Source organism: Amphiura filiformis, chromosome 2, assembly GCF_039555335.1.
Source record: "Amphiura filiformis chromosome 2, Afil_fr2py, whole genome shotgun sequence".
Lineage (NCBI taxonomy): Eukaryota > Metazoa > Echinodermata > Ophiuroidea > Amphilepidida > Amphiuridae > Amphiura > Amphiura filiformis.
In genome coordinates, this window is record NC_092629.1 from 46,517,652 (window position 1) to 46,543,901 (window position 26,250).

The following is a 26,250-nucleotide window of genomic DNA, read 5'->3' on the forward strand; positions in this document are numbered from 1 at the left end:
GGCGTGTACTGTGGAGTATCCATTTTAATATTGCTTTTCTCCTTGTCAAGTAAAACTTGCGTATGTAACTTACACATTCAGGATTCGAACCCTAACAATGAGGACAAATAATCTGTACACATGCATGTTTCTCTTGGTTGCACAACAATAGCAAGTGCCAGGCATTGAAATCCAATTGACTTCGCGCAACTGCTTTTTGTACTCGGTTTACAAAACGAAGCCACCAAATCCTTATTAATGGTCACACCCCCGTGATTTTTCAGCTTTTTGAGGACAAGATGTTAATAAAGTTATCAACTAGAGAATTTTGACCAAAGACCGCATACTTTTTAATCTAGCAGCATTTTTCAAACGGTATACTTTATTTGATACATCCTGTATATAGGTTATGAAACTTAACTGATTTTATTTTGTCAGAAAGGGCTGATACGCCGGTATGTCACCCGAGCAATTATTTATAATAACTCAATGTATAATAATACACTTATGTATAATAAATTATGTATATATACTCGTAACTGAACATACAACAAAACCCGTCTTAATTATTGCCAAATAAGTGTCAAAATAGTACATTATAGCCCAGGTATTGTCACGTTGGGAGTGAAACACCCAAATGGATAGTTCTTGATGCAACAAGATAACGGCAAAGTGCCGCAAAAATAGGTGACTTTGGTATTAACTTAAGGATATCGACTAAGAATTTTATTTCTTAAAGAATGGGATATTAACGTTTACCGACGTTTTCACGTATTTTTTGTGGGAGCTGTGAGTACACCAGACCTATCAAATTGCATTCTGAACACGAGAAATGCCCTTCTGATATCAAATAATTTAGATTTTTTGAAATTCGCGATATATATATTTTATGACAAATTATTAAAATTTGATTTTTTTTAATTAGTGATATTTATCAGTCCTCGAAGTAAATTTTACAAATCTAATGATATGTACTGAAAGTGTATGTAGCTGGGATGAAAAGCCGACGAACAATTGAAACTTTTGATCTTTCATATTATTGATTATTCACAAAAGACCTAATTTTTTTGGTGTCTTGGGGAAAAATCCATATCTTCAATACGAGAGGTCAAAATTTTCAATTGATCGTCGGCTTTTCTTCCCAGCTACATACACTTTAAGTACATATCATTAGATTTATAAAGTTTACTTCGGGACTGTTAAATATCAAAAACATCATTTTGTAATCATTTGCCATAAAATGCGTATTATATCGCGAATTTCAAAAAAATCAAAATTATTTAATATCAGAATGCAATTCGATATGCCTGATGTGCTCGCATGTCCCACAAAAAAATACTGTTCAAACGTCCATACACCCATCCCTTCAGAAAGATCGAATTTTGCTTAATTTTTGATATATTGATCTGAAACTTATATAAAAAATGAGGTGCCAAAGACACGGCGGTGACTCCATTTCTTTATACTTAGTGCAAGTTGTCGGCATGGCAAAGCCCTGTATTTACGCCCTTCGGTCAAATTATGTCGTCCTCTTTAATTTACTTATTATATACAACACACAGCAAGCTGGGGTGAATTCGGTGAGTGGGGCAGCTGTACCGTTACCTGTGGAGGCGGCACACAAACCCGTGAACGAATGTGCGAAGATCCAGTACCAGATGATGGTTTCACCTGCAATGGTCCAAGCACGACTACTCGCGCATGTAACAATATGAAATGTCCTGGTAAGCCTGGTATCTTATAATATGGAATTAGTTATTGTTTTGGCATATTTGTAATTTTCACACATGTTCCAAAAGCGTGTAAGAATATGTAACCTTACACGTGTAAGATTGCATCTTATACGTGTGATATCGCATCTTATATGTATTAGAATCTAGCGGGATGACCCTTAAGTAATTTTAGCTCATGAACTACATTGTACATTTGTTAAATTGTTAAAAACAGTAAGATACAGGGAAACTATAAATTGATGTATTATAAAACCATTATGTTCGATATGCCTCAAACGGCATATTGATAATTGTATATACTTAACCTGCAGTTTATCTATTTAAAACATGTTCAGAGCATTTCCAGAAAAAAAACACTTTTTGTTGCGACGCCAGACAAAAGATGGCAATACTAAAGCATGTCGTAAGTTCATTGAAAACAGCGCCTCTTTGAGATGATGTTCGTAAGTTTCTATTATATATAGTTTACTTTGTAGTCCTTAACGCTATTCCTACGCTAAGGGTGACACTCCAATGTTTTGCACCCGGCATAAAAAAACACGTGTCTTTCGTCAAAAGGACTTGAGCTATACGTGTAAAGTCAGGCCATAAGAGCAAGTCAGTAAAGTCCATTTTTCTTTTATTTTGTAAAATTATAGCCAAAGATATTGATTTTTTAATTGGTAAAAAGGTTGAAATATTCATTTAATGTAGTGCAAACCACGTGTTTATAGAATTTTAAGCCGGAAATATATGTAGCCTATATAATTGTACATAGCCAGAAATTCCAGATTTTGCTAGGCGACGCCTACCTTATGACGTCATAGCGACATCTCGTCGTATATTCATACGAGAATATAAAATTTATCTTGTCATTGAACGGAAGTTAATATGTGTCCAGTAAATAGAAAAGAGTTTACAATTGAGTGCTTAACACTATAATGTTATTCAGATTTCCAGCCGTCCAGCGAGTATTATTTTGCACGAGGTCCAATGCGCACGCTCTTGACGTCGCGCACGTATACGCGATGGTTAACGCTGTCAAAGGAACCTTGGAAAAAATAATTATAGTCCTACAAAACGGGTGAGGTACCACTCCAAGGTTTTTCATTTGGTATAAAAAAACACACGATTGTTTACGCCAAAAGGACTTTAACTAAACATAAGATGAGGCCCAACATAGGTTTCTACAGTAAAATTTTCACTCGTTCTTGTTACAGTATTGCAAGATATATTTATTTTTTACTTGATTAGGTTGAAATATGGTGAAAATCTCATGTTCATATAATTTAAAGCCGAAAAGCAATTTGCCTATACTTTTGTACATAGTAAGACACGGCTGTTTGATGGGATCATTTATTAGTTTTTCAAACAAAACTTCATGTACAACCAAATTTTAGGCTTAAACAGCTAAAAGCAATATCATGCTAAGGTATACAGATGCTTTTGTGTCATCCTCAACTTTAAGTTCCACTCTTTTACACACTCATCTACTTTTACAGCATTTTAAAAGCTTTTTCGAATATAAAATGTATCTATTAATGACAAGATTGGTGGCGCTGTGTAGTTACTGGAAATGACGCTTTCAAGCTTTTAATACAAATAGGTCCTTTTATTATTGAATAAAATATGTTTACAAAATTCCCTTGTTGCTTGTTTCATCTATTCCAGCTATTTTAATGGCAGTATTAATCACCTACCCCTTGCAAATAACGAAATATGATTTAGGATAAATAGCGCCATCTATAGTTTGCATTTAGATAATAATGAAGCCAATTCTATATACATCAAACAATCGTGCAGAATTCCCAATTTTGCCAGTTGACACTTACATCATGACGTCCTCCAAACGCGCCTCGCGGCCATATTTCACACATCATTGTGTCCCCCAAACGATCGTATTCAGATTGACACCCTTGGCAAGAGGAATGGAAAACAAGAGATATGAAGGATCGGTTATAATAGCTCTTTTTAAAGAGCTATTATAACTGATCCTTCGCACAGCTGGAGTGTTCTATTGTTTAAAAACATAAGTACTCTCCAGCCTTACTATCACACTTGAAAGCACTTAATTTGATTCGGTTTTCACGCTTTGAACAACCGTACATTCATGCATCCTCTCCAAATTTACGAAGCAAATAAACTTATGATCTAAGGGCAAATTTGTTTTGATATGTACTAACGTTGTGAAAAATATTTGTGCTAAAAAAACGTTGAGACGGAAAATCCTTAACAAAGGTAGAGCGAAATACTGTGACAACAACGTCAACACTTGTATCCAATAGCATGCCGTAGTAGACAGTATTACTTCAGACTTTAATTTAAAAAAAAATTATTATTTCGTCCAGATAATGAGCAGCCTACATTAACCAATATGCCACAAAATGTGATCGTTGTAACTGGCAACACTGGTCAAGGTGCAGCTGTGACTTGACTCCACCCACGCCAAACGATGACTCGGTGCCTTTACCATGACTTCAACTCACCAGCCTGATGATACGTTTCCTCTTGGTACAACTACAGTGACATACACGGTAACAGCCGTGGCAGGGAATACAATCACTGGGTCATTTACTATCACCGTAGTAGGTAGATAATATGTCAAATTGATTTTACTATCATTTTATTTCAAAGGAGATCGATCATGAATTAGTAGTAATACTAATTCATATTATTCTAATTTCAAGAATAATCATCCAAATTAATCATTCCTGTTTCATCCCGCAGCTGTTTCCTGGGGCGATTGGGGTCCGTGGAGTGCGTGTTCTGTGGCATGTGGTGGCGGAAGTCGGATACGCGAACGACAATGCGAAACTACGGATGGTGGAACAGAATGCCCTGAACATCCACCAAGTGTTTCAGAGGAGTGTAATACAGCAGGTTGCCGTAAGTTACAGTCCTTCTTTTATCATATGGAAAAGTTTCTATACAAAAACGATTCTCTTATAAACCATCATGCGCACAGGTTCCACCTCGATACACCTGAGCACACATTTTCGTCCCAAGAGCTTCCAAGCAGATAACAACAAGCAGCGAATGTCTCCACCACAGTCTTTGATTACACTACACGGTTGAGTGCATAGCAATGTATGAGCTGTGAAGTTTCTAGCTAATAATGGGCCTCTCTGTTTGGTTTTTGTCGAAACCTCAAGTGTTCCCTTCATCCGTTCAGATTTTTTTTTTATATCAAACGAAAGCTAACACCCCCTAAAAACACTTTTTAGTCACTAAGTCAACAGACAACACAATTCAATGTTATAGAGCAAGGCGAATGTGGAAAATCTGTTGAAAACTACCTATCCAAGCACATTTTTTGACCAAAATATAGGTTGTAAAAGTCAAAACCTCAAGTGTTCCTTACAATATTTTTCAAATTAAATCATTAAATGAAAAAAGTACACTTATATTGTCCATATACTTGAGTCACTAGAATAAGCAATGGTCAATTCTTTTTAAATTGCAAATCTTGTGCAAAAAGTTACTATTTTTGCCTGTTTTGTCATACGGTTGTAAATTCAATGAACTATGACTTTTAAAAAAGAGCGCTTACAAATTGATATGGTTCGGGAAATGGTGGCTAGCCGACCTGAAGCCTATTGCTGCAGTGCACGTGTAGAGATATCTTTTATTAGGCTGTCATATTGCAGGATTGACTATTTTCAAGAACGAAGCTAATGAAGTTGTGATGTGAGGTAATTCAATACAGATAGTCAGCCACCCTATTTGAACCCCAAACGGCCACATTACCATTTCCATATCTGTGATCAACCAAAGGAGCTCGAGTCTTGACATACTGTCTGTTGCATGATGATATAATATTCCTGAGGTGATATAACGACTATTTTTTTCAGATATCAGCAATCGGGCTATATGTTAATGTACTATGTAATTATATTTTTAACAACTTGCAGCATTCTGGGGAGAATGGGGTGCATACGGTGAATGTAGCGTGCCATGCGGCGGAGGTTCTCGATCTCGAACTAGATTCTGTATTGATCCCGATAGTGCTGATAGTGTAATGGACTGTACACATCTTGGTGAGACTCCGACAGATACGAACTCATGCAATGATGTGATTTGTCCAACAGGTAAATAAACGAGTAAATATAACGAAAGTCACCTGTTTGTTGGGAAGGAAGGGGCCTCATGATTGATTGAGGGGTACTGTGTCGCTACGCTATTGTTAAGAATTATTTTAGTGCTTATAATAGACTCTTCTTCGTCAAGTAAGCCGTACACGTCTCAATCGATATTATCCACGAGTTATTTAAATTACCTTCTCATCATTCAGTGATTAAATAACGTGTGTATTATTGTGATGAAACTATTGGAATCCGCAGAAATCAAGGCAATTTAATTAAAGTTCATTATTCATTATTAATTTAGGGATTCAATCATGGTTCACTGTTGTTCATCACCGTCCGCGTCCAGAGGATGATTTAAGCACTTCCCAGAAGTCTTGCGGTTAGCACAGCTGTGTGAGTGAACATGACACCACTGCCCGCCCACTGCATACACACGTGCATGGTTAAATTTGAATTTGGAGAGATATATTTACAATAAAAACACCTTCTAAAGGTTGGTCGATTTCACATTTTATGTTATCTACAGAAGGTGTGAATTATCCTTCATGCATACATCACTTTAGATCTAAAATCGACCAAGTAATGACGACACACGGGCAATTCTAAAACAACATCTTTTGCACAGAGTTCAATGGGATTTGAAAAGTAAAGTGGCAGTTGAAACTCTAGTGGTAACACTTTTACGGTGCATGATGGGGCTTCCTTAAATCATCCTCTGGTCCGCGTCGTCTGCGTGGTTTACTTCGTGAGGACAGTAAACCACGCAGACGCGTCGGACGCGAGTTGTTAATCGGTGATGAATAACGGTGAAACATGATTGAATCCCTTTCAACAACGAAAACAAGTTAAAGCTAGTCCAATTCGCAATAATTCTTTCATTTGAAATGTCCGTTTGTCATTGCTACTCAACCTTGCAAGAAGATCGGTAATTTCTCTGTTGATATCATGAATAAAACTTAAAGAATAAAGCGGTAATGTTTAGCTGCTACGTTCCAGGCATGACAAATTTTCCGTGCTCACGCGTACGCGTAACCTTGCGTTTGCGTATACGCTACAGGACTGTGGATTCATCACCGATTAACAACGTTTGGCTCCTGTATAAAGGTATAGGAAGAGTTATTGAAAACTAATTATTGAGTACTGTTACTAATCCATGTAGAGCCTTTTTGGAGCACTTGGGGTCAGTTCAATGAATGTAGCGCACCTTGTGATGGAGGAACCCAAACTAGGACACGGAGCTGTATTGATGATGATGCAACCGATGCCATCATATGCGATGGATCCGATTCATCCACAAGGGACTGCAACAATAGGCCATGCCGTAAGTCACAATCCAGATGTATTAGCATAATGCAGGGGAGCAGGGGCTAGAGTGCCTTCTCCGACAGCTTTTATCAATCTACTGGGCCAGATATTGGACCAATTGTAAAGTGGGCACCTTCTTTTTTTGTTGCAAAATTCGACTTGATATTGCCAAAAATAATGTAAACTTGTAATTGCAACACTTTAGTGTCTCTGTGTAAATATTGCAAAATGTTTTTATTATTACCCTGAACATGAACTTTCCGTGCCAAAAGAATGTACCCTATGCTTTTTACTGCCACCCCGCACCAACTACAGTAGCCCCTGTACGATACAACTATCTGACTTCTCCAAGATGTTTGATTTCTTCCAAATTAGCTGGGTTGGTACATGACTTTAACATATCAATTTGAATCTAAATGAGAAAAACAATTTTACTCCACAAATGAGTAAAAACGCAATTGTATGATTTCATTTACTTCATATGCAATTTTGATTTGCTCTTTCATTGCCAACTTTTTAAGAAAATTCTATCAAGAAAAATCCTAACCTCAGTAAACTCACAAGTTACTATACAGAGGCTGCCTGTCCCTCTTCAGCGGCGCACAGGCTCGTTAAATACACAGACCAGCTGACCAAAACACCCGGGCAGACTATATAGTATACAAATCTCATTCACTATTTAATTTACAGCTGTTTGGTTAGATTCTTGGGGTAACTGGGGAGAATGTAGCATAACCTGCGGTGGTGGAACACAGGAGAGACAACGACCTTGCAGCCATGGTGACACGTGTCCCGGAAGGGCAGACACAGACACACGGACTTGTAACACGCAGATATGTCCAAGTAAGATACACTGAACTCCACTAATACAAGGGGAGGGTGGACTCGATCACAATCAGAATGTTGCGAGTTTGAACCTCGCCTGTGGTGCTATCGTGTTGTGCCCTTCAGTTTGACAAGACCTGTGTTGTCTCTCTCCAACCAGGTGTACTGATGGTTACTGGCTTAATATAGTACTAGGAAGGTAAAACTCATTGCATTAGAGGAGTGGTGAAGATGCTCCTGCATAACCATGATCACTTTACCTTAATACGATACCGGGGTGTGCTAGATGTCGTACAGGTTTCATATATGCACACTTTCTTTGGCTGCTCAATCTCTACTAGATGTAATGAGGGTTAAAATATGGTGGATTCCATTTGGAGTATACCAAACACTGTTGCTATTATACAACAAAGTATCTAACTAGAGCTAGATCATTCTTGGTGTTAAGATTTATACTAACATTTGTTATTCTCAGCTGCCAATTGTGACATTGACTGTAACACGTTGGGAATGATGCTACCAGGATTCACTACGGAATGTTTCTGCGTTTGTCCAGAAGAAGAACGGGGAATCAATTGTGACCGTAAGTTATTTTATATCGATAAATCAGCTGGTTACATACTCGATCGTTTTTGCAGAAAAACGATCTCACGCATGCTCAATGTTTACTTCCGTTTTCAGAGCGTCAAGCCGATCAATCGATACAAATCGCTGCTCTTGCAAGTTGAATACATCAATTAATCATTTCCAACCAACTGGGTCCATTATTTTGCAAATTAATTTACATTTCTTGATTATTAACTTTCTGTGATAAATTAATTCAAAGCAATAAATATTTACAGCAATGGATGTTGTAAAAATGTATTTTGTGGCATTTAGTATAATTATTTTAATTGTCGTCTGCAATTTATGTCGCCATGATAAGTACAAAGCAAACAAAAGCGACGAGAGGTGCATCGCAAAGTTCGGCTTCCAAAAGCGGTGCATCGCAATTGCTCGTCGGCGATGCTAAATTCAGCTTAAGGCGCGGTAGCTAACATACACACGTGATGCAACATTTGGTTCAAACATCTCGACATCAACGTAAATCATTTTGTCGGAGTTTGTACTTATGTGGGTTGTGTATGTGTGGCCTTTGGAGTGCTCAAGTTTTTCATTGCATATACAGTGAGTTTTTGTGCTATCTGAGAGTTGAGGGTGTGTTTACAGCCTGTCTAAAAAAATTGTGCAAATGGAAAGCGCCATCTTTGTTAATTAGAAAGTACTGTTGTGACATGATGCTTACATCAACGTCAAGCGAGCAGTCCGAGCTTTTAAATACCGTTTGTTTCATTCGTTTTGGTTTGGAACACAATGTGTGAAAACCCTTTTGTGCCACGTTTTAGAATGTTATCATTGTTAAATCCCAAATCCTGTACAGTACAGTTAATAAAAAACATTCATTTGTAGGATTAGAAATGACAATGTAACAATATTGCTCATTAAAATTTCAAACGAATACGATATGCAAAATTTCGTTGACATGATTTTAATTTTACTACAGGGTGTGCAATACTTTTTTGCATTTTAACATGCCTTGAGTGACAAAGAGAACAGTATTTACCATGATAGGGCCTACATGTATTTAATTTTACAGCAGAATGTGAACTATTTAATTATCTTTAATCTGTTTCAAGTGGCAAAAGAGAATCATTATACCTGTATCATGATAAAACAGTAAAAATAGCAATCAATGCATTCTTTTGATTTCACGAAGGAAGTCTTGATAAACTTGATGCTATCATTTATTTACATGTACAGCCCTATCCCCTAGTAAAATGGCACAAATGTAATTTTACCCTTTCGTTGTTAACTAAACATATCTCGAGATTAAAACAAGCAAATTGAACAGAACAAACGGCAATTCCAAGCCAAGACTTCGCTTTTGATGTTGATGTAAGCATCATGTCACAACAATATTTTCTAATTGCCAATGAGGGCGCTTTTTACTTGCACATTTTAGACAGGCTGTATATGAGGGTGTACGTTTAGGTAAGAGGTGTATGGTGGTTGTGTATGCGTCAGCTAACCACGTGTGAGTACGGTAGTATGTCACAGTTTTCCATTTTTATTTGTTCATTTATTTTTCCCCCTGTTTCAGTGAATTCAAATTTCGGAGGCGTAATAATATACATGTATGGACTTATTCAGCAATTCGTGAGTATCAAGTTACACAATAACCAAAAGCTATATAATAATGAGAATTCGTCGGTTTCAATCCGTAGTGGTGTAAGGTGGGGCACCGCGAATAAACAACATTTCAAGAAAATCGGGTTTGAAGAAATGTCAATATCAAATCGAGATGTGTAAATCATCCATTCATGAAAGTGAAATGTCTGTAGTAAAATAAATATATTGCACCTTTATATGACTTTGAAAAGAGATAATTATAGACATAATAACTGGCACATTTAAAAATTAACTACGTCAGTACGGAAAGGTAACAAAACTCATGTCCCTATCCTAAAGTCATCTCCACCGCCATTTAATCCCTGTGGCATTACTTTACATTGGCTTGCTACCATAGTGGCGTAAGGTGATTTAGGTGACCTTCCAACACTAAGGAATGAAGCGAAGGTGATACGCCAGTATGGTGCAATGTTTTCCATTTTTTGCCGATATATTTTTTAGTTTGTTTACTATTATGAAATGTGTATAAATAGTGGCGTAAGGTGGATACACCACTATGGAAAACACAAAATATCACTTTGAAACCATATGCCAAATTTAATTAATTAACTATTAATTAATTAGCTAATTTTGGCTGCTGAGAGCAAACTTAAAGTAAACATCATCATGATCAGTATGTGCCAATTTTCAAAAAAAAATTACCAAAAATCACCACTACACCAATAGGGAATGAAGCCGACGATTTGTTTTGTATATATTATGAAAGAACTAATGCGTTAAATGTGATGAATGATACAACAAGCGGATGATGGCGCACAGGGCATATGTGACCCGTAAAATCAAAACATACCTCTTAAGGTAAAAGATGATGCATGCACCAAATTAAGGAAGATTTCTCCAACCTTCATCCCCGAAGGTCAGGTGGGTTTAAAAAACACCCTAGACTGTCTATCACGTTCCCCTACATACGATTCCCAAATATGTGAATACTGTTGATTTCGTGGTCAAGATCCCCCTCCTGTTTTTTAAACAAATTTTTAAAAAATATCAAATATTTCATTCCTATTTGAACAATTTACATCGAGTTCGACAAGGTGTGATGGTCGTCATCTTGTCAGCTCAGGATCACGTCCGCTTGTTGAGACAATTTTGTTGTCATTGCAATAATGAAAACATCAGGAAATGGCCGAATGATGTATGCGTTGGTAACACATACCCTGCGTTTTAATTATAAGCTAAGCAGCTCCTATAATGAAAGACAGAGATAAAATTTAAATCGCGTCTGACGTCAGGGCAAAGGCGCGCCGTGATTGGTTGCCGATCTGCACTGTGCGGCATTTTGTGTCTAGTTGTCAGAATTTCAGACGCGAACTCTTCTCCAGGAAGTATTTATAATTGAAGACAGAGATAAAAAGACTAGTATGCGTCTGACGTCACTGTCAATCAAATTCTCTACGTTCCTTGATTGGTTAATAGCGGGTACAAGGAAGGTCCAATTATCTGGTGCCAATCGGAGAAAAGGAATAATTATCAGTAAATAGCGATAAATTACGTACTTTTACAAGGCAAAAAGCAGCTTTTCTAGGCATTGTTGACATGGTGCCTTCGCAAAAGAAAGTTTCCTTCTATTAAGACCTAACTTTATAGATGGTTTGTATGTTTGAAGGTGCAAAATTAACAATAAGGCGCCCGGTTTTACCGCCGTGTTCAGCAACACATATCATCACGACACTTGTAAACAAACCGTGCTCGAGTTTGATTGACAGATGACGTCAGACGCAAACTAGTCTTTTTACCTGTCTTTCATTATAGTCAGAGCAATACAGACAAAATGTGATATAAATGGTAACTGGCAGTATGATTATGCGTGCTAATAAATGAACTTATAAAACAAAGAAATAAAAATAACAATATCGAAGTTTTTCTTATTATTTTTAGACCGCAGAAGACGCCGAGAATATCAAGCTTTGCTTCCGAATTGCATTGAATGAATTCTGTCACGACAACTACGATCGATGCTGTCCAGATAGCACAGTCACCAAATTCAAGTAAAGTAACATCAGATATTTCCAAATTCCGGAACTCTTTTACTAAGTAGTTCGCGTAAAAAGACTCATAGTAATCTCTCTACCGCATATTCCCAGCTGCCATATGATCTTTGTGTTTTTCTTTTGTGTTTAGTTCCAATGAAGATTTTGTGACATTAGATGACATTCAAGTAACCGCAGGAAATCCGCTAACTGACACATACGACGTTCTAGCTGCTGTCAGTCATCCAACGGATTCAGAGCTGTGCTCCGATAATATCGTGGGTAGACGAAGGAGACAAAGCTCGCTTTCTCCAGGTAGAACACACATTTATATCGGGTTTTCGGCCGATCAATATAGGCCCTATATGTCCTTGCCATTTCAGAATCATCAAAACTATTTATAAAATGAATCAACTTGTTCTAATAGAGAATAACAGGCTGACAGGAAAGTTGATCGCATGATTTGTTGACAGTGGACTTATTTTTCTTTATCGTCAAGTTCATTTTTTCTTTCCATATAGGCCATTTGATAATGGTCCCATTAGGATCCAAGCATGTCTCATCATGAAGCTATTAACATGCATATTAATAATAGCATCTTGTACCAGATATTCACGATTGAATTGACACCTCTGACCAGCAATTAAGCAATATTTAAAAAGATTACAAGCAAACCATAATCAATAAAAAATGACCAACAGCAGTTGAAATTAGTAAATGGAGATTCACACGTTGTGTCATTTTTCTCTATATCTTAATAGGTACATATGTGGATAGTGATTTGCTGATGGACGCATTAAATTGGCCTGAAACAGACCCTGCTAGAAACCATTTAAACGACGCCGTCCAATCTGCTGAAGTCATTGATGTGTTCAGGGCAAGGGTAGACAACGTAACTGATACTAGAGATAATGATCCAGTCACGACGATTAGTCTAACAACAAACTTTAAAAGCGTACAAACGACTGAAAACACAGAGACGGTCTCAACGCCTACTACCTCATCGCTTGACCGTCCCAGAAACGATATCCTGCTCATCGTACTTGTACTAGCCGTATGTTCGACTGTGATACTTTTGTCCGGTGTTCTTTGCTGTGCAGTATTTTACTTCTTTTGCATGGTTCGTCGTAGACGGCAGCATCGAAAACGTATTTCAATGGCGGAAATACACGATGAACCTTGCAATCCTCAAATTGTAGGAGATTGGGTTTTACAAAGCCGCAAATCAGACAGCAACCGATTAAATCAGCGGTACGTGTACATCGCCCTGCGGTGGAATACCCAGTCTCGTGGCCTTCGCCGTATTTTGGTTTAAATCGGAAAAAAAGTTATGAAGTCGAGTTCTGTAGTGACACACAAAGCACTGAAACAAGTTACGACGGCACGGTCATATGGCCGCCAAAAAAATGAAACTTCCGATTTCGGGAGGTGTTAGCTTTCAAACTTAGAGGACTCACTGTAACACTCCCTAACAACCAATTTTAAAGAATTCTAGAGTCATTGGCCGTATATAAGTCTAAGTTCCACAGGTTCGGCTTTATTGGTATTGGAAATTGACATACGTCTTTGTTGGCACTACAAAACACGTAACACCGTAAAAACTCGATAGTTAGCATATGTGTTTATTGTACTATAGAGCGCTTTCAAAACATGCAAACATGAAGAGCCCATCCACAAAAGTGTAAAGGGTTTTGAGCAAATCATCGTTAATTATAAACGAATAAGCAAACCTGCAAATGTGTGTCTCAACTCTATAAGCTCAGTTGGTAAAGCGCCGGAATTTGGAAAAATTGATGTTTTTAAAGCGCTTGATAGTAAGCACATGATAATATGCTAACTATCGAGTTTTTACGGTATTGTACCAAAAGCGAATTTTTGCCAAAAATGGAGATATGATTATGTTGCACTGAGCCCGCGACAGGCGCATTGGATCTACTTCCTTGTGCAATCATCATCATCATCATCATCATCATCATCATCATCATCATCATCATCATCTTCATCATCATCATCATCATCATCATCATCATCATCATCATCATCATCATCATCATCATCACCATCATCATCATCACCATCATCATCATCATCATCATCATCATCATCATTCATCATTATCATTATCATCATCATCATCATCATCATCATCATCATCATCATTATTATCATCATCATTATCATCGTCATCATCTCCAATAGCATCATCGTAAAATTTTGTGAAATTCTGATGTGTTGCCAAATTAAGTGTTCAAATTTGTTTTTGCAATTACATATCGTGCTTAGGATGGTATAATATTTAAATGAAAATAGGATACCAATAGCTTTCCATGATGTAAGGCGACGGAAAAAATTACCCTGAAAATTCACAAAAACAGGGGTTAGTTTCGTCGCCTAATGGGAATGGCAGAGGAAATTATATGTTTCTCTGTAGCAAGCAAAATTACTCAAAATATCTTTCTTTAATGTAGATAAATGTTTTGTTTTGTTTTTCTTACTGTGCAATATTTAGATACCTGGTGGGTTAAAATGATTAACATTTGGGTCAGTAGTAGTCAATTACCTCAATATATGTGATGCGATTAAGCAAACTCAGTCGGAACTCGTAAATATTACATTTTGAGTTTCTTATAACAGCATGTACAAAGCTGCATTTTGCCGAAAACGCCATTGACATTGGGCAACCAATTCCAAAGATGTAAGCAATTAAAACGTTTACAAAACAGCAGGAAACAAAAAGAAATATTTCCTATGCTTGGCTATATCTCAGAATCAATATTTCCAAGTTTCGACTGATTTTGCTTGATCGCATCACATATGGTTGAAATTGAATTATTTTCGTAATATGAAACAAACATATCATTAGGGTGGTGCAATAATTATGTGTACCCCCGGGAGGTGAATTCTCAAAATGGTCTGCTAAAATCGCTTGCCCCCTTTAGCCGTGCTAAAAATCTTTGCCCCCACCCTTTTTTTTGACGTGCCAAAATAATTCACCACCCTGGGGTACACATTATTATTGCACCACCCTTATATTTCGCAGATTTCGATGTATTTATAGTATTTGATATGACAACATCCTTTCGTTACTTTGCAGTATGGGTTAATGATCAACACCCAACCTTAATATCATATTCTGATATCAATCAAAAGTGATAATAATTTTTCCCCATTATATTTGTTCTGCAATTACATGTTATCTTCTATGGGACTATTCTATTCACACGCCTATTAGGCAAAAAAAACATGTTTGTTTCCTGTAGCAGATCAAAAATAGTCAAATGCGAAATGCGGTTTTTTATTTTTTTTATTTTTTTTTATAATCCATGTCTTCAAATGAAAAAAAAACAAAAACATTTTTGCTGCAAATTGGAATGGACATTTACAGTGGGTCTCTCTGACATGAAAAAAGTCATACTTTTTTTTCATATGATATTCAAGAATATTTATGATCCCCTTTCAATCTGCAGATTAAAAAAACATTTTCTCCAGAAGTTTTTCACTACGCTCGTTTGTTGTGTGATGTGTAAATGTTCAAAAAATAATATGCGCAAAATAAGCTGTCAAAAAGGTAATGCGCGCTGCAGGAAACAAACTTTTTTTTTTGGCCTTATTGTCTAGAATATGAGCTAGGGACCATTCAATTTTTGCGCGGGAGTATGAAATAAAATCGACCATTTTTTACATGTAAAACTATTATCATTCCACCTCATGTATCAAATAAAAAAAAACAAGATTCCCCTTCATGACCCCAAAGTAAGAACACACTGGCTAGATACCCAGAGGTCCCAGGTTCATATGCTAGTGAAGGATGAAATAATGTCGAATTGAGAGAAAATGGGTTACTATACATATACCTTATCATCAGCCTCTAGTACTAAGTTAGAATTAATAATTATTTTATATCTCATTACTACGTGTCGCCGAGTATGTGAATCAATTTGGTACTGTTTAGGTGGTGGGTAAAACGATATTTACATTATGCCCTAATTTTGCCAAATATCAACATTGCCAAATGTTTTGCGTCAGCAGACAGTTGCATGTATATATGGTTGAAATTTATTTATTTTCGTAATATGAAACAAACATATCATTATATTTCGTAGAATTAGATGTATTTATAGTATAATTTGATATGACAATTTCTTCTCGTTACTTTGCAGCTCCCTTAAAATTATGTCTGCTTTTGCCTTGACAGTGCTGCTTTCACAAAGGAATTCTTCACCTATTGACCCTTTGTGCGGTTATTTCAAAACGGGGTTCTACTCGCGAAGTGCGTGTTGTGTGTGTTTACGCCGACCGAACGCGTGCTTTAATTACCGCGTACGCTTTGCAAAAGCCTTCTAACGCGTTGCTAGAAAAGCGCGAAAAATAAAGCTGCACTTTTGCGCATGCATTTGTTATATTATATATATTCATACAGTCAGTGATAGCATGTGTCCCAGATGTTAAGTCATTTATTTTAGACTACATTACAAGATTCTTACTGGGCCGCCTGCACAGGTACACCGTCCCTAAGGTACTTGGTCGGCACTTTGCAGTGCAGTACCAATGCGGTACCACTGTTGGTGGGTCATGTGCAGTAGTAGCATTCATTACTGTGTAGGTACATTGCTAATACAAAGCTTGGTAATCACAATTACGCAGTTGACAAACAAGTTGTCTTTGCGGTTTTTTAACATTGAGACAGATGTTATGCTGGATGTTCAAAAATATTACTGCTTTGACTCTATCCCAAATGTTACTGATTTTTTGTTGTTGCAATATTAGAAGAAATGATCAACATGATCAATAACAGGTTTCACACATATTAGAATTTTCTTTGCCCATTCTATACAACATTGTTTTTGTGGGGTATATGTTGTGAAGAATCTTCCAAATTTTGGTGCACTTTTGCAATACTTTTAAAATATATATAAAATTAATGATGTAATATTCAATATGGCCGTGTTCGCTACTCTTACGTAACATAAATATTGTACCGTGCCCTATGTAAGTTAACTGTATTTTAGTTCTATTTATAGTATTTATCGTATTTATAGTATTTTAGTTATATTTATAGTATTTATCGATTCCTTAAAGCCCTGAAATTGTAAACAAACCTTTTTCTTTGACCATCTTTTTTAGAGCTTCACAATTCTGTTTAAATCATAGTGATTAGCAGAACCCCATAATATTATACCATAATTTAAATAAGATTAGTGTGCAATTCATCTGATACGGGTTTCTTTTTGGTAAAATAGTTTGTTTGTTTAGGACATCAAGATTCCTAGAACAAGTCTTGCCAATGTTGTTAATTTAAAACCCCCGGTTTCTTTATAAACGCATCCCAAAAAAGAAAGTATCCAGTTTGATTTTGGTCCCTAAGTCAAAGATGTGGTCTTAAATCAAGACCTACCAAAAGTATGTTACAGATCAATTTATTCCGCAGAGTTTGATACCTCATTTGTCCAAATCGATGCAGAATTGATGACACAATGACCTTTTGAATGCAATCACCTCAATTTCAAAAGTTGCAGTAAATTCCTATTGATTTGGTACTGCTACTCAATATCGACAGCGATAGATCAAGCCCAGAGCGCATCAGAAGTCTCGCTGAGAGCATGGGCCGCAGATGTCTGGCAATCATTGATGCAGCAGGAGGACATACCAGATATGGACTGTGATTCATAACCTCATGAATATATGTATTATGTGTGATCCAATTAAAACAGATTATTTGCACTGAACGCGAACGCAGTTTGGAGTCATTAATATCTCACAATTGACCTCAAAGTGCGTATCACACGCTTATAAAAGACCTCCGCGTGTGACGTATTTGTTGACAGCACATTGCTACATGCATTTGCTCAGTTAATTGGGGCCCCGAACATGGATAATATTTGGCGAATCTTGACAGCGGTAAATACAAAATGGCGATTGCCTTCAGAAAACAAAAACAAACGATAGCGAAACACAAATACACACAAAATGTACTCAAATAAGGGTCCTTTCACAAAAATATCATTAGCCATGTCTCCCATTTGAAACAGATATTCTTTGAATGATCATTACGATTACTCAGATTAATATTTTTCTTAAATGATTGATTTCTTCGTAATTTTGATTAAAATTAATCGGCGCCTAGACGAAATTCCAAGAACGAAGGCGTTTTGAAATTTTCTTCATCATGGATGACGATATTACAGCGGAATCTGTGGATGTGCTGCCAGGTTTCAACCTCACTTCTAATTCCTTATGGGATACAGTACCAGATGACATCACAGATGACCTCATATTTCAGCTGGATACTATAGAGGCCGAAGAACAAGCGCGAGTACCTGCAGCACCAGCAGCAGAAACGCCGGCAAAACTCCCCACGGATAGCCGGCCTAGCCCCGTGAGACCGAAGCGCTTCGCCTCAACAACGGAGGCAGAGCTACAACGTCTTGAGCAAGCAAGACATGAGAAAAAGACAGTTGATAGCACTGCTTGGGCAGTCCGCCTATTCAAAGGTAAACAACAGATCAATGACACAAGGTTTTTAAGTTTCATATAATTTATTTACCTTACAAATTATGCATGCCATTCCCAGAAATATTCCACATGTTGTTCCCTCTCGATCGAGTCATAGTCAGTATTTTGTTTACATGTACAATGTAGTCTGCGCTGAGCAGCACGTACGCGATACGCGCATATACACATGCATGACCTGGTACAATATCTCACATCTGATACACAACCATTTGTTATTGTACAAATGTATCTTTACATCATACTTCGGGAGGGGTTCACTTTCAAAGGAATTTCCTCAATCAGTATCAGCATAGATCAGCTAAAATGGTATCAGTGATCACGCTGATCTTTTTTTTTATACTGATATTGTGGCCAAAACACCAGAACACATTACTTCGTATTTCATGTTCGTGCATTATAAAAAATAATACCAGCAACCATCATAAAAAACACATGTAAATTAATATTATCTTCAGAAGAGGGTCATGATTTAATATAGGGGGGGGGGGTCATAGAATTTTTACACCAAAATATTGGATGGTCTTTTTTTAATTGATTTAAATCAAAATAATGCATCATCACTTTATACACAGAAAGAGGGTCGTAAACATTTTCCACACACACAGAGTGAGAGGGTACAACAATTTCAGTCCACACTAGGGGGATTAAAATAATTGACATCGATATTCACGACCTTCTAAAGAAAATGTGAGCAACAGCAACAACAACAACAACAACAACAACAACAACAACAACAACAACAACAACAACAACAACCACCACCACCACCACCACCACCAGAACTAGAACAGAACAAGAACAGAATAACAACAACAACAACAACAACAACAACAACAACAACAACAATCAATCAATAAAATTACAATTAATTTGTCATACCCGATGACCCCTGATTTTTTAGTTGCGGCTACCCAATGACCCCCTTTTTTTGGTTGCGGCTACCCAATGACCCCTTTTTTTCTAGAACAGCATCATCAAAATGCAACAAAAAATGCTGTTTAGTCATGAAAATATATGAATGAACCCCCAAATAATAGTAATTGGACTTAATAGTGGTCATAATACACCTATTTGGTAAGTTTTCTTTTGTTTCTTATTTATTGTTCTGTACAGATTGGTGTAAGGAAAGCAACCTGCCGCAAGATTTTGAAAAGCTGCCAGTAGCAGAATTGGCAACATTATTGCGGAAATTTTATGGAGAAGTGCGCAAGACAAATGGAGATCCCTATTCTAAATCAAGTTTATGCAATATCAGATCGGGCATCCAGAGGCACATCTCATCGCCACCATTTCAAAGAACGATCAACATTATGCACAATGAGGAGTTTAGCAATGCCAACAATGTATTTGATGGCTCTCTCAAGAAAATGAAAAGAGAGGGGCATGATATAACCAAGTCACATGCAGCAATCTCCGAAGAAGATCTAGACAAGCTGTTCGCTGGCGACACACTCTCAACCAAGAACCCAGTTTCACTACAACGTCTGGTGTTCTTTAGCCTGCAATTCATGTTTTGCAGGCGGGGCAGGGAGGGCCTGAGGGATTTAAATAAAGATTCCTTCAAGTGTGAAGTAGACGGGTCGGGAATTGAGTATCTAACTCCAACGTGTAATGAACATGAGAAGAATCATCCAGCCACAGTAAATGAGCAATACAATCGCAAGAAGAAACTGTATGCGACAAATGACGCACAATGTCCAGTACAGGCATACAAACTGTACCTCTCTAAACTCCATCCCAAATGTCATGCTCTCTATCAGCAACCCAAGAAGAATGCTAACTCTCATGACCCAATTTGGTACAACAATTGCCCTCTGGGGCATAATACAATAGGCAATACCATGAAAGAAATCTCACTGGATGCCAAGTTGTCCCAGATATATACCAACCACTCAATAAGAGCTACCGCCATCAGGGTCCTGAATGCTGCTGGTGTGTCAGACCGTATCATCTGCAGTCTTTCAGGTCATCGGAACATCAACAGCTTAAGATCTTACTGCAGTGATGCGTCTGATTCCCAGAAACGGGAGATGTCAGTGGCCTTACATGTATCTAAATTCAGTAGAAAGCAGGCATCTCACACCATATCAGCACCTCCAGACACACCTTCAAATCAACAACCCAATATAGCACCATCTGTTAGGATGCCACAACCAGTGCCAAACAGGATGCCGCAACCAGTGCCAAACAGGATGCCGCGACCAGTGCCATACAGGATGCCGCAACAAGTGCCATACAGGATGCCGCAACAAGTACCATCTAACAGCAGCAGAATGCCAGTATATCAACCACCAATTGCAGGCCAGATTGTTCAAAGACAGAGTCCTACAACCTTGACAACCGCTCAAACTACAGGCACAGCTACGGCTACAGCATCTGCAAATGTCCTGAATATGGTGGCGCCTCAACAGCAGGGTTTCCCAACCTTATTTACAGGATGCAGTTTTGAGGGTGCAACTATGAACTTTTATTTCAATAATTAATGGAGACCAGTATTAAAGAGCTTGAAGTACGGTATTTAATGAATTTAAGAACCAAATAAAACACTATCTTGTTAAAATTAGAGTAATTACAACTATCGGTACCGATTCCGAAGACAAAAATCTGACAACATAATCTGATTTTAAAGGTTAGCTAAACAGCAAATCACTTGTAAATAGATAAATCTGCAATTTTAAGTTTTAATGTTAACGAGACAACTGAAGACAACAATTTGTAAGAATTTGTGAATATGATGACAATTATCTATGATATCAGTTGTAAATAAAAATTTTAATTGTAATAAAAAATGTATAAATCCTGATAAGACAACTCACGACCACTTTGAGAAATTTGGAAAATGACAATCGATTGTACACAATAAATTGTGATGTATATGATTTTGCACAGATTTAATAGTTGTAAACAATTTAAATTGTAATTTGCATTTTTAATGAAACATGGTACTCTGCAGTGTATGTATAGTTAAAACGTCAGTCAAATATCAATCAATTTTGTATTGGCAGAAATAAGCCTGAACAATTTAGCATGACGTGAGTTAATTTTAAAAGTAATTTGCTTGGTTACCTTTATATTTTCCACAATGACTTTGTTTTAGTCCTAGCCTACATGCCTGGTTAAATGTGAAGTTATTTATATTTGAACTGTATAATATCAAATTGAAAATGTTACATGGAATATTGAGGAGCATGATTGATTGGAGATATCATCGAGATCTTTTGTCATGGTCAGTGGCAGTGACATACACTCATACAGTCATGGTTTCGACATGACTTGAAGTTGAACTTGAAGCTTGAACTTTACATGACTTACCTTTTGCAGCTTCATGATGTGAATGATGAAAATACATAGAAACTTCGCATTGATCATGTTGATGATATACATGTACTTACCGTGAAGATATCAATTAATTGAATATTCCACTGGCCATCTCAAGTTATGTGCACGTGTTTACTTGCAGTAATAATCCGAGGTTAGAAACATTCGAACTCAAATATCAACATTGCAAAGTAAGTTTACATTCCAAGTAATCATAATTTCCTGTGTGTTGACCTTAGCATGTAAATACTGTATTCCATGCACGTGTGCAGAATATTAAAACTTCGTATTTTTTCTCCACAAAATAGTGATCAGACACTTGTATATATCCATCCCAGAGTCTCTCAGCATGGTCAGTAATTCTTATAATGATATTCCATTGATATTCCATTAGCATGATTACAAAGAAGAGTGAAAAAATGGTTACATCAGCTCAATTTACCCCAAGCACAAACTTCGGTCAACGACATGCGATCCAGTGATTCCCTCCAACCAGTTAAATTGGCCCCTGAACATGAATTTCAAATCATGAATAATTATGCAAATTTTAACCAGCTTTTGCAACACATCGTCAAATCCCGTGTTCTAATTGGTCAAAGGTTGTTGTTGAGCTGATGACGTACAATTCCAAGGGAAATTCCCAAAGGCTGATCCATTTTGTAAGGGGTGATTTAAATACAAAGGAGTGATGTTTAACTTTTTATTTATTTTATATCGCATAAATCGTAATATTTGACTTTTTTCTTACAAATACGGTAATGAATGACAATAATAACTTTGTGCTATCTGTTTAGGTTATTGTGTGAAATCGTCAGGGTTTGTTTTGGGCCTCGATATTTTTTCCTCGGGGCTGACGCCCCTCGGAAAAATATCTCGGCCCAAAACAAACCCCTCCGATTTCACACAATAACCTATAAACAGATAGCACGCAGTTATTATTGTCTAAAGAGTGAACGGGAAAACATTGAGGAAGGAGTAAAAGAGTATTTGTATTGAATAAAACTCATGAAGTGGAGTCAAACAGCCTTAGACCGTCTCTGTTATTGTGCACCTTTGTGACGAATCTTGAAAGAAGCAGGAAAACAACATCAATAGGAATTACTGCAACTTTAGAAATTAAAGTGACTACATTAAAAAGATCACTGTGTCATTAATGCTGCATCGAGTTGGACAAAACTGTGCGGAATAAATTCATATGTAACATACTTTTAGTAGGACTTGATTTAAGACCACATCTTTGACTTATGGGCCAAAATCAAACTGGATACTTTCTTTTTGGGATGCGTTTATTATGCTAGAGTGAAGACTAGCCCATGAGGAGTGACACAGGTCAAGAACTTATATAGGCACTATAAAAGACAACCACATGGGCCAATCAGTGGTTTACAGCAGCTGAGGGGGTTGCTATCCCCTCACCCCAGATACACACATGCGGTGGGGATGTGCACTATAATACATGACCTTACCTGAAAGCATCCTGAGATTTAGAATAGTTCGGGCATCCAGATCGCAGACGATACCTATCGGTCAATGATAGGGTGGCCAGTGCTTTAGGTTATATACACCCCTCACGTAATTCCCAGAAATGTGAAACCATAATTATAGAGGACTGAAATCCAGAAAGCAGCTCAACTCACCATCACCTGCTCCCACGAAATGAGCATAAAGTCGCTAGGGCACTATAGACTAAAGCCAAGAATTTTCCGCGTTGCGGAAATTCCGCGAAAATCGCGGAATTCGGAGGTAAAGCCGTTTTACCGTTCAACGTCTGTCCTACCTCCCATTTCAGCTCGAGTATCCCACAATCCTTTGCGCGCCCGACTAAAATAGCTCTTGGGGCTTTCCCGACCTTTTGGACGTAAGATTCTTGTGAAATTTTATTATGTCAGAAATGTGCTAAAATTACAAAGCGGAGAAAAGCGGAATTTAGCATTTGTAAAGCAGAAAATTCTTGGCTTTACTATAGACGATACAGTCGATTAATCATGACAAAATTCAATAGAAGACATTGTGGAGGAAATATTGACTTTTGAAGACCAAAGCAAGAAGCCGTCTTAATGCTCATTTTGTGAGAGCTGGTCATAGTGAGTTACGGCTGTCTGGTTCTGAACCCTCGATATACACGTGAAAGTTTGCATCCATCTAGAAATACATTGTGGACTTCATTTTTTTTGTTTGATGAGGTGTTCCAATAAACATAAGATTTGTTTTACTCGCTTTAAAGGATTTAAGTAGGTTCTGCAGATATGGTAGACTTTAAGGGGGTACTACACCCCTGCCAAATTTTGTGCCTATTTTGCATTTTTCTCAAAAAATATAGCGCATTGGGGACAAGTGGGATATGTATATTATAGGGGCAAGGACTACAACTACTGCACTGGAAATTTTATTTCAGCACAGACAATAGTTGTGGAGTTACAGTCAAAAATGAGGGAAACCAATATTTGATCAATAAATCAATAACTACTTGCTTTGAGTTGCTGAATTTCCAGTACAGTAGTTGTAGTCATTGCCCCTATAATATACATATCTTACCTGTCACCAATGCGCTATAATTTTTGAGAAAAATGCAAAAATAGGCACACAATTGGCCAGGGGTGTAGTACCCCCTTAATGAAAGCATTTCAGCCGCATCATCTCAATAGAATAAGTGTGTCTAATAAACTTCATTGGTCTCGAAAAAAAAAGTGTTTTATTCTCATCTCTTGTCTAATTCTCACTCCTTCAGTAGCGTAGCCAGGATTTTAGTGCAAGGGGGCAATGCTAAACTTGAGCCTCCTTTTTATAATAACTTTAAAGACACTTTTTAAAGTGTAAAATACTCTTTTAATTTTATTCCTGGCTATCCTGGGTGTACTTCCCGCCCCTGGCTATGCCTCTGCAGAAAGGAAAGAAAGAAAGAAAGAAAGAAAGAAAGAAAGAAAGAAAGAAAGAAAGAAAGAAAGAAAGAAAGAAAGAAAGAAAGAAAGAAAGAAAGAAAGAAAGAAAGAAAGAAAGAAAGAAAGAAAGAAAGAAAGAAAGAAAGAAAGAAAGAAAGAAAGAAAGAAAGAAAGAAAGAAAGAAAGAAAGAAAAAAGAAAGAAAGAAAGAAAGAAAGAAAGAAAGAAAGAAAGAAAGAAAGAAAGAAAGAGAAAAGAAAGAAAGAAGAAAGAAAGAAAGGGAAAGAGGAAAGAAAGAAAGAAAGAGGAAAGAAAGAAAGAAAGAAAGAAAGAAAGAAAGCAAGAAAGAGGAAAGAAAGAAAGAAAAAGGAAAGAAAGAAAGGAAAAAAAAGTACGTGGCTATTAATTTCTTATACCTACTACTAATACTATTAACCATTACAAAGCGAAAAACATATCAACACGTAAATCATCGCCTGGGAAAATGAAATCCTTACAATAGAGGCCCTCTTTTGTATAGAAACAGGTATTAGTTTTTTAGCAAATTTTAATAATATGGGTCAATTCATAGATGACGCGGCGTGTGTGCTTGAATTGCACGCACAATTGGGTTACAGCCTTGACATATCATTTGTAAAAAAAATTAACATTTAGAAAAATCATCAAAAGCATAATATACATTTCTAACATGTAATTATAACCATATAGAAATTTTAAAGGGTTAAGGGTTTATTAAGTACTTTGGTCGAGAGAGCCAAAAAGATCGACTTTGTCTAAATCAATTATTGTCTAAATCAATAACTTACTATAAACAAATATACCTCGATGTTTTGCAAAAGTTCAAGTTAGAAACCATATTTTTGGAAAAATTGCTTGATTTATTGTTGTTAATGAGTTATATGGCGTGGTTTTAGCCCTCTTTAGAGCATAAATCAAGAACCACATGAGCTACAAAAGTATATCTCTTATATTTGAATCCTTCTAGATGCTCACAATGAAATGATCAATGACATTTTTGCCGAATGTCACTACCTTTCGCAGGACCCTGTAAACATAATCCCGTCTAGCGCGTAGATGAGTGAAGTGTCCAGATAACCGAACTTGTCAGTAATACTCTCGCTTTCTGATCACTGTGGCTACCTACAGACCCAAGAAACCAAAAAGGGTATGTCAGCTAGCGTTGCAGGACTTTCTTTTAGACTACGAAGGAATCAGGGTGCGACTCACCCCGCCGCCCTAATTTGCAAAAGTATACAAAAAGTCCCAAAATTAAAAAAATTGCGAGCGTAGCAGCCAAAAAGTCAGATTTTTACTGGGTCAAAAAAGGTCAAAATTTGGGGAAGAAAGTCAACTTTTCACAAAATCCCCCCCCCCTTGGAAAAAAGTCAATTTTTCCCCAAATCAGTACCCCCCAAAAAAAAAAAAATCCGGGCTAC

The 26,250-nt window shown here is 37.1% G+C and overlaps 2 protein-coding genes across 2 annotated transcripts; both read left to right on the top strand.

The window, feature by feature from the left end:
• Window positions 1–1,546: 1,546 nt before the first annotated feature.
• LOC140140965 (uncharacterized) lies at window positions 1,547–13,420 on the top strand. The gene is made up of 11 exons (XM_072162736.1): window positions 1,547–1,703; window positions 4,040–4,280; window positions 4,419–4,577; window positions 5,603–5,779; window positions 6,936–7,097; window positions 7,772–7,924; window positions 8,382–8,489; window positions 10,047–10,102; window positions 12,014–12,123; window positions 12,257–12,420; window positions 12,867–13,420. The coding sequence occupies exons 2-11, from the start codon at window positions 4,163–4,165 to the stop codon at window positions 13,418–13,420; spliced, it is 1,761 nt and encodes a 586-aa protein (XP_072018837.1). The 5' UTR covers window positions 1,547–1,703; window positions 4,040–4,162.
• A 4,851-nt stretch (window positions 13,421–18,271) lies between these two features.
• Window positions 18,272–21,101, top strand: LOC140140974 (uncharacterized). Its single transcript, XM_072162749.1, has 2 exons — window positions 18,272–18,596; window positions 19,732–21,101. The coding sequence occupies exons 1-2, from the start codon at window positions 18,272–18,274 to the stop codon at window positions 21,099–21,101; spliced, it is 1,695 nt and encodes a 564-aa protein (XP_072018850.1).
• The last annotated feature ends 5,149 nt before the right edge of the window (window positions 21,102–26,250 follow it).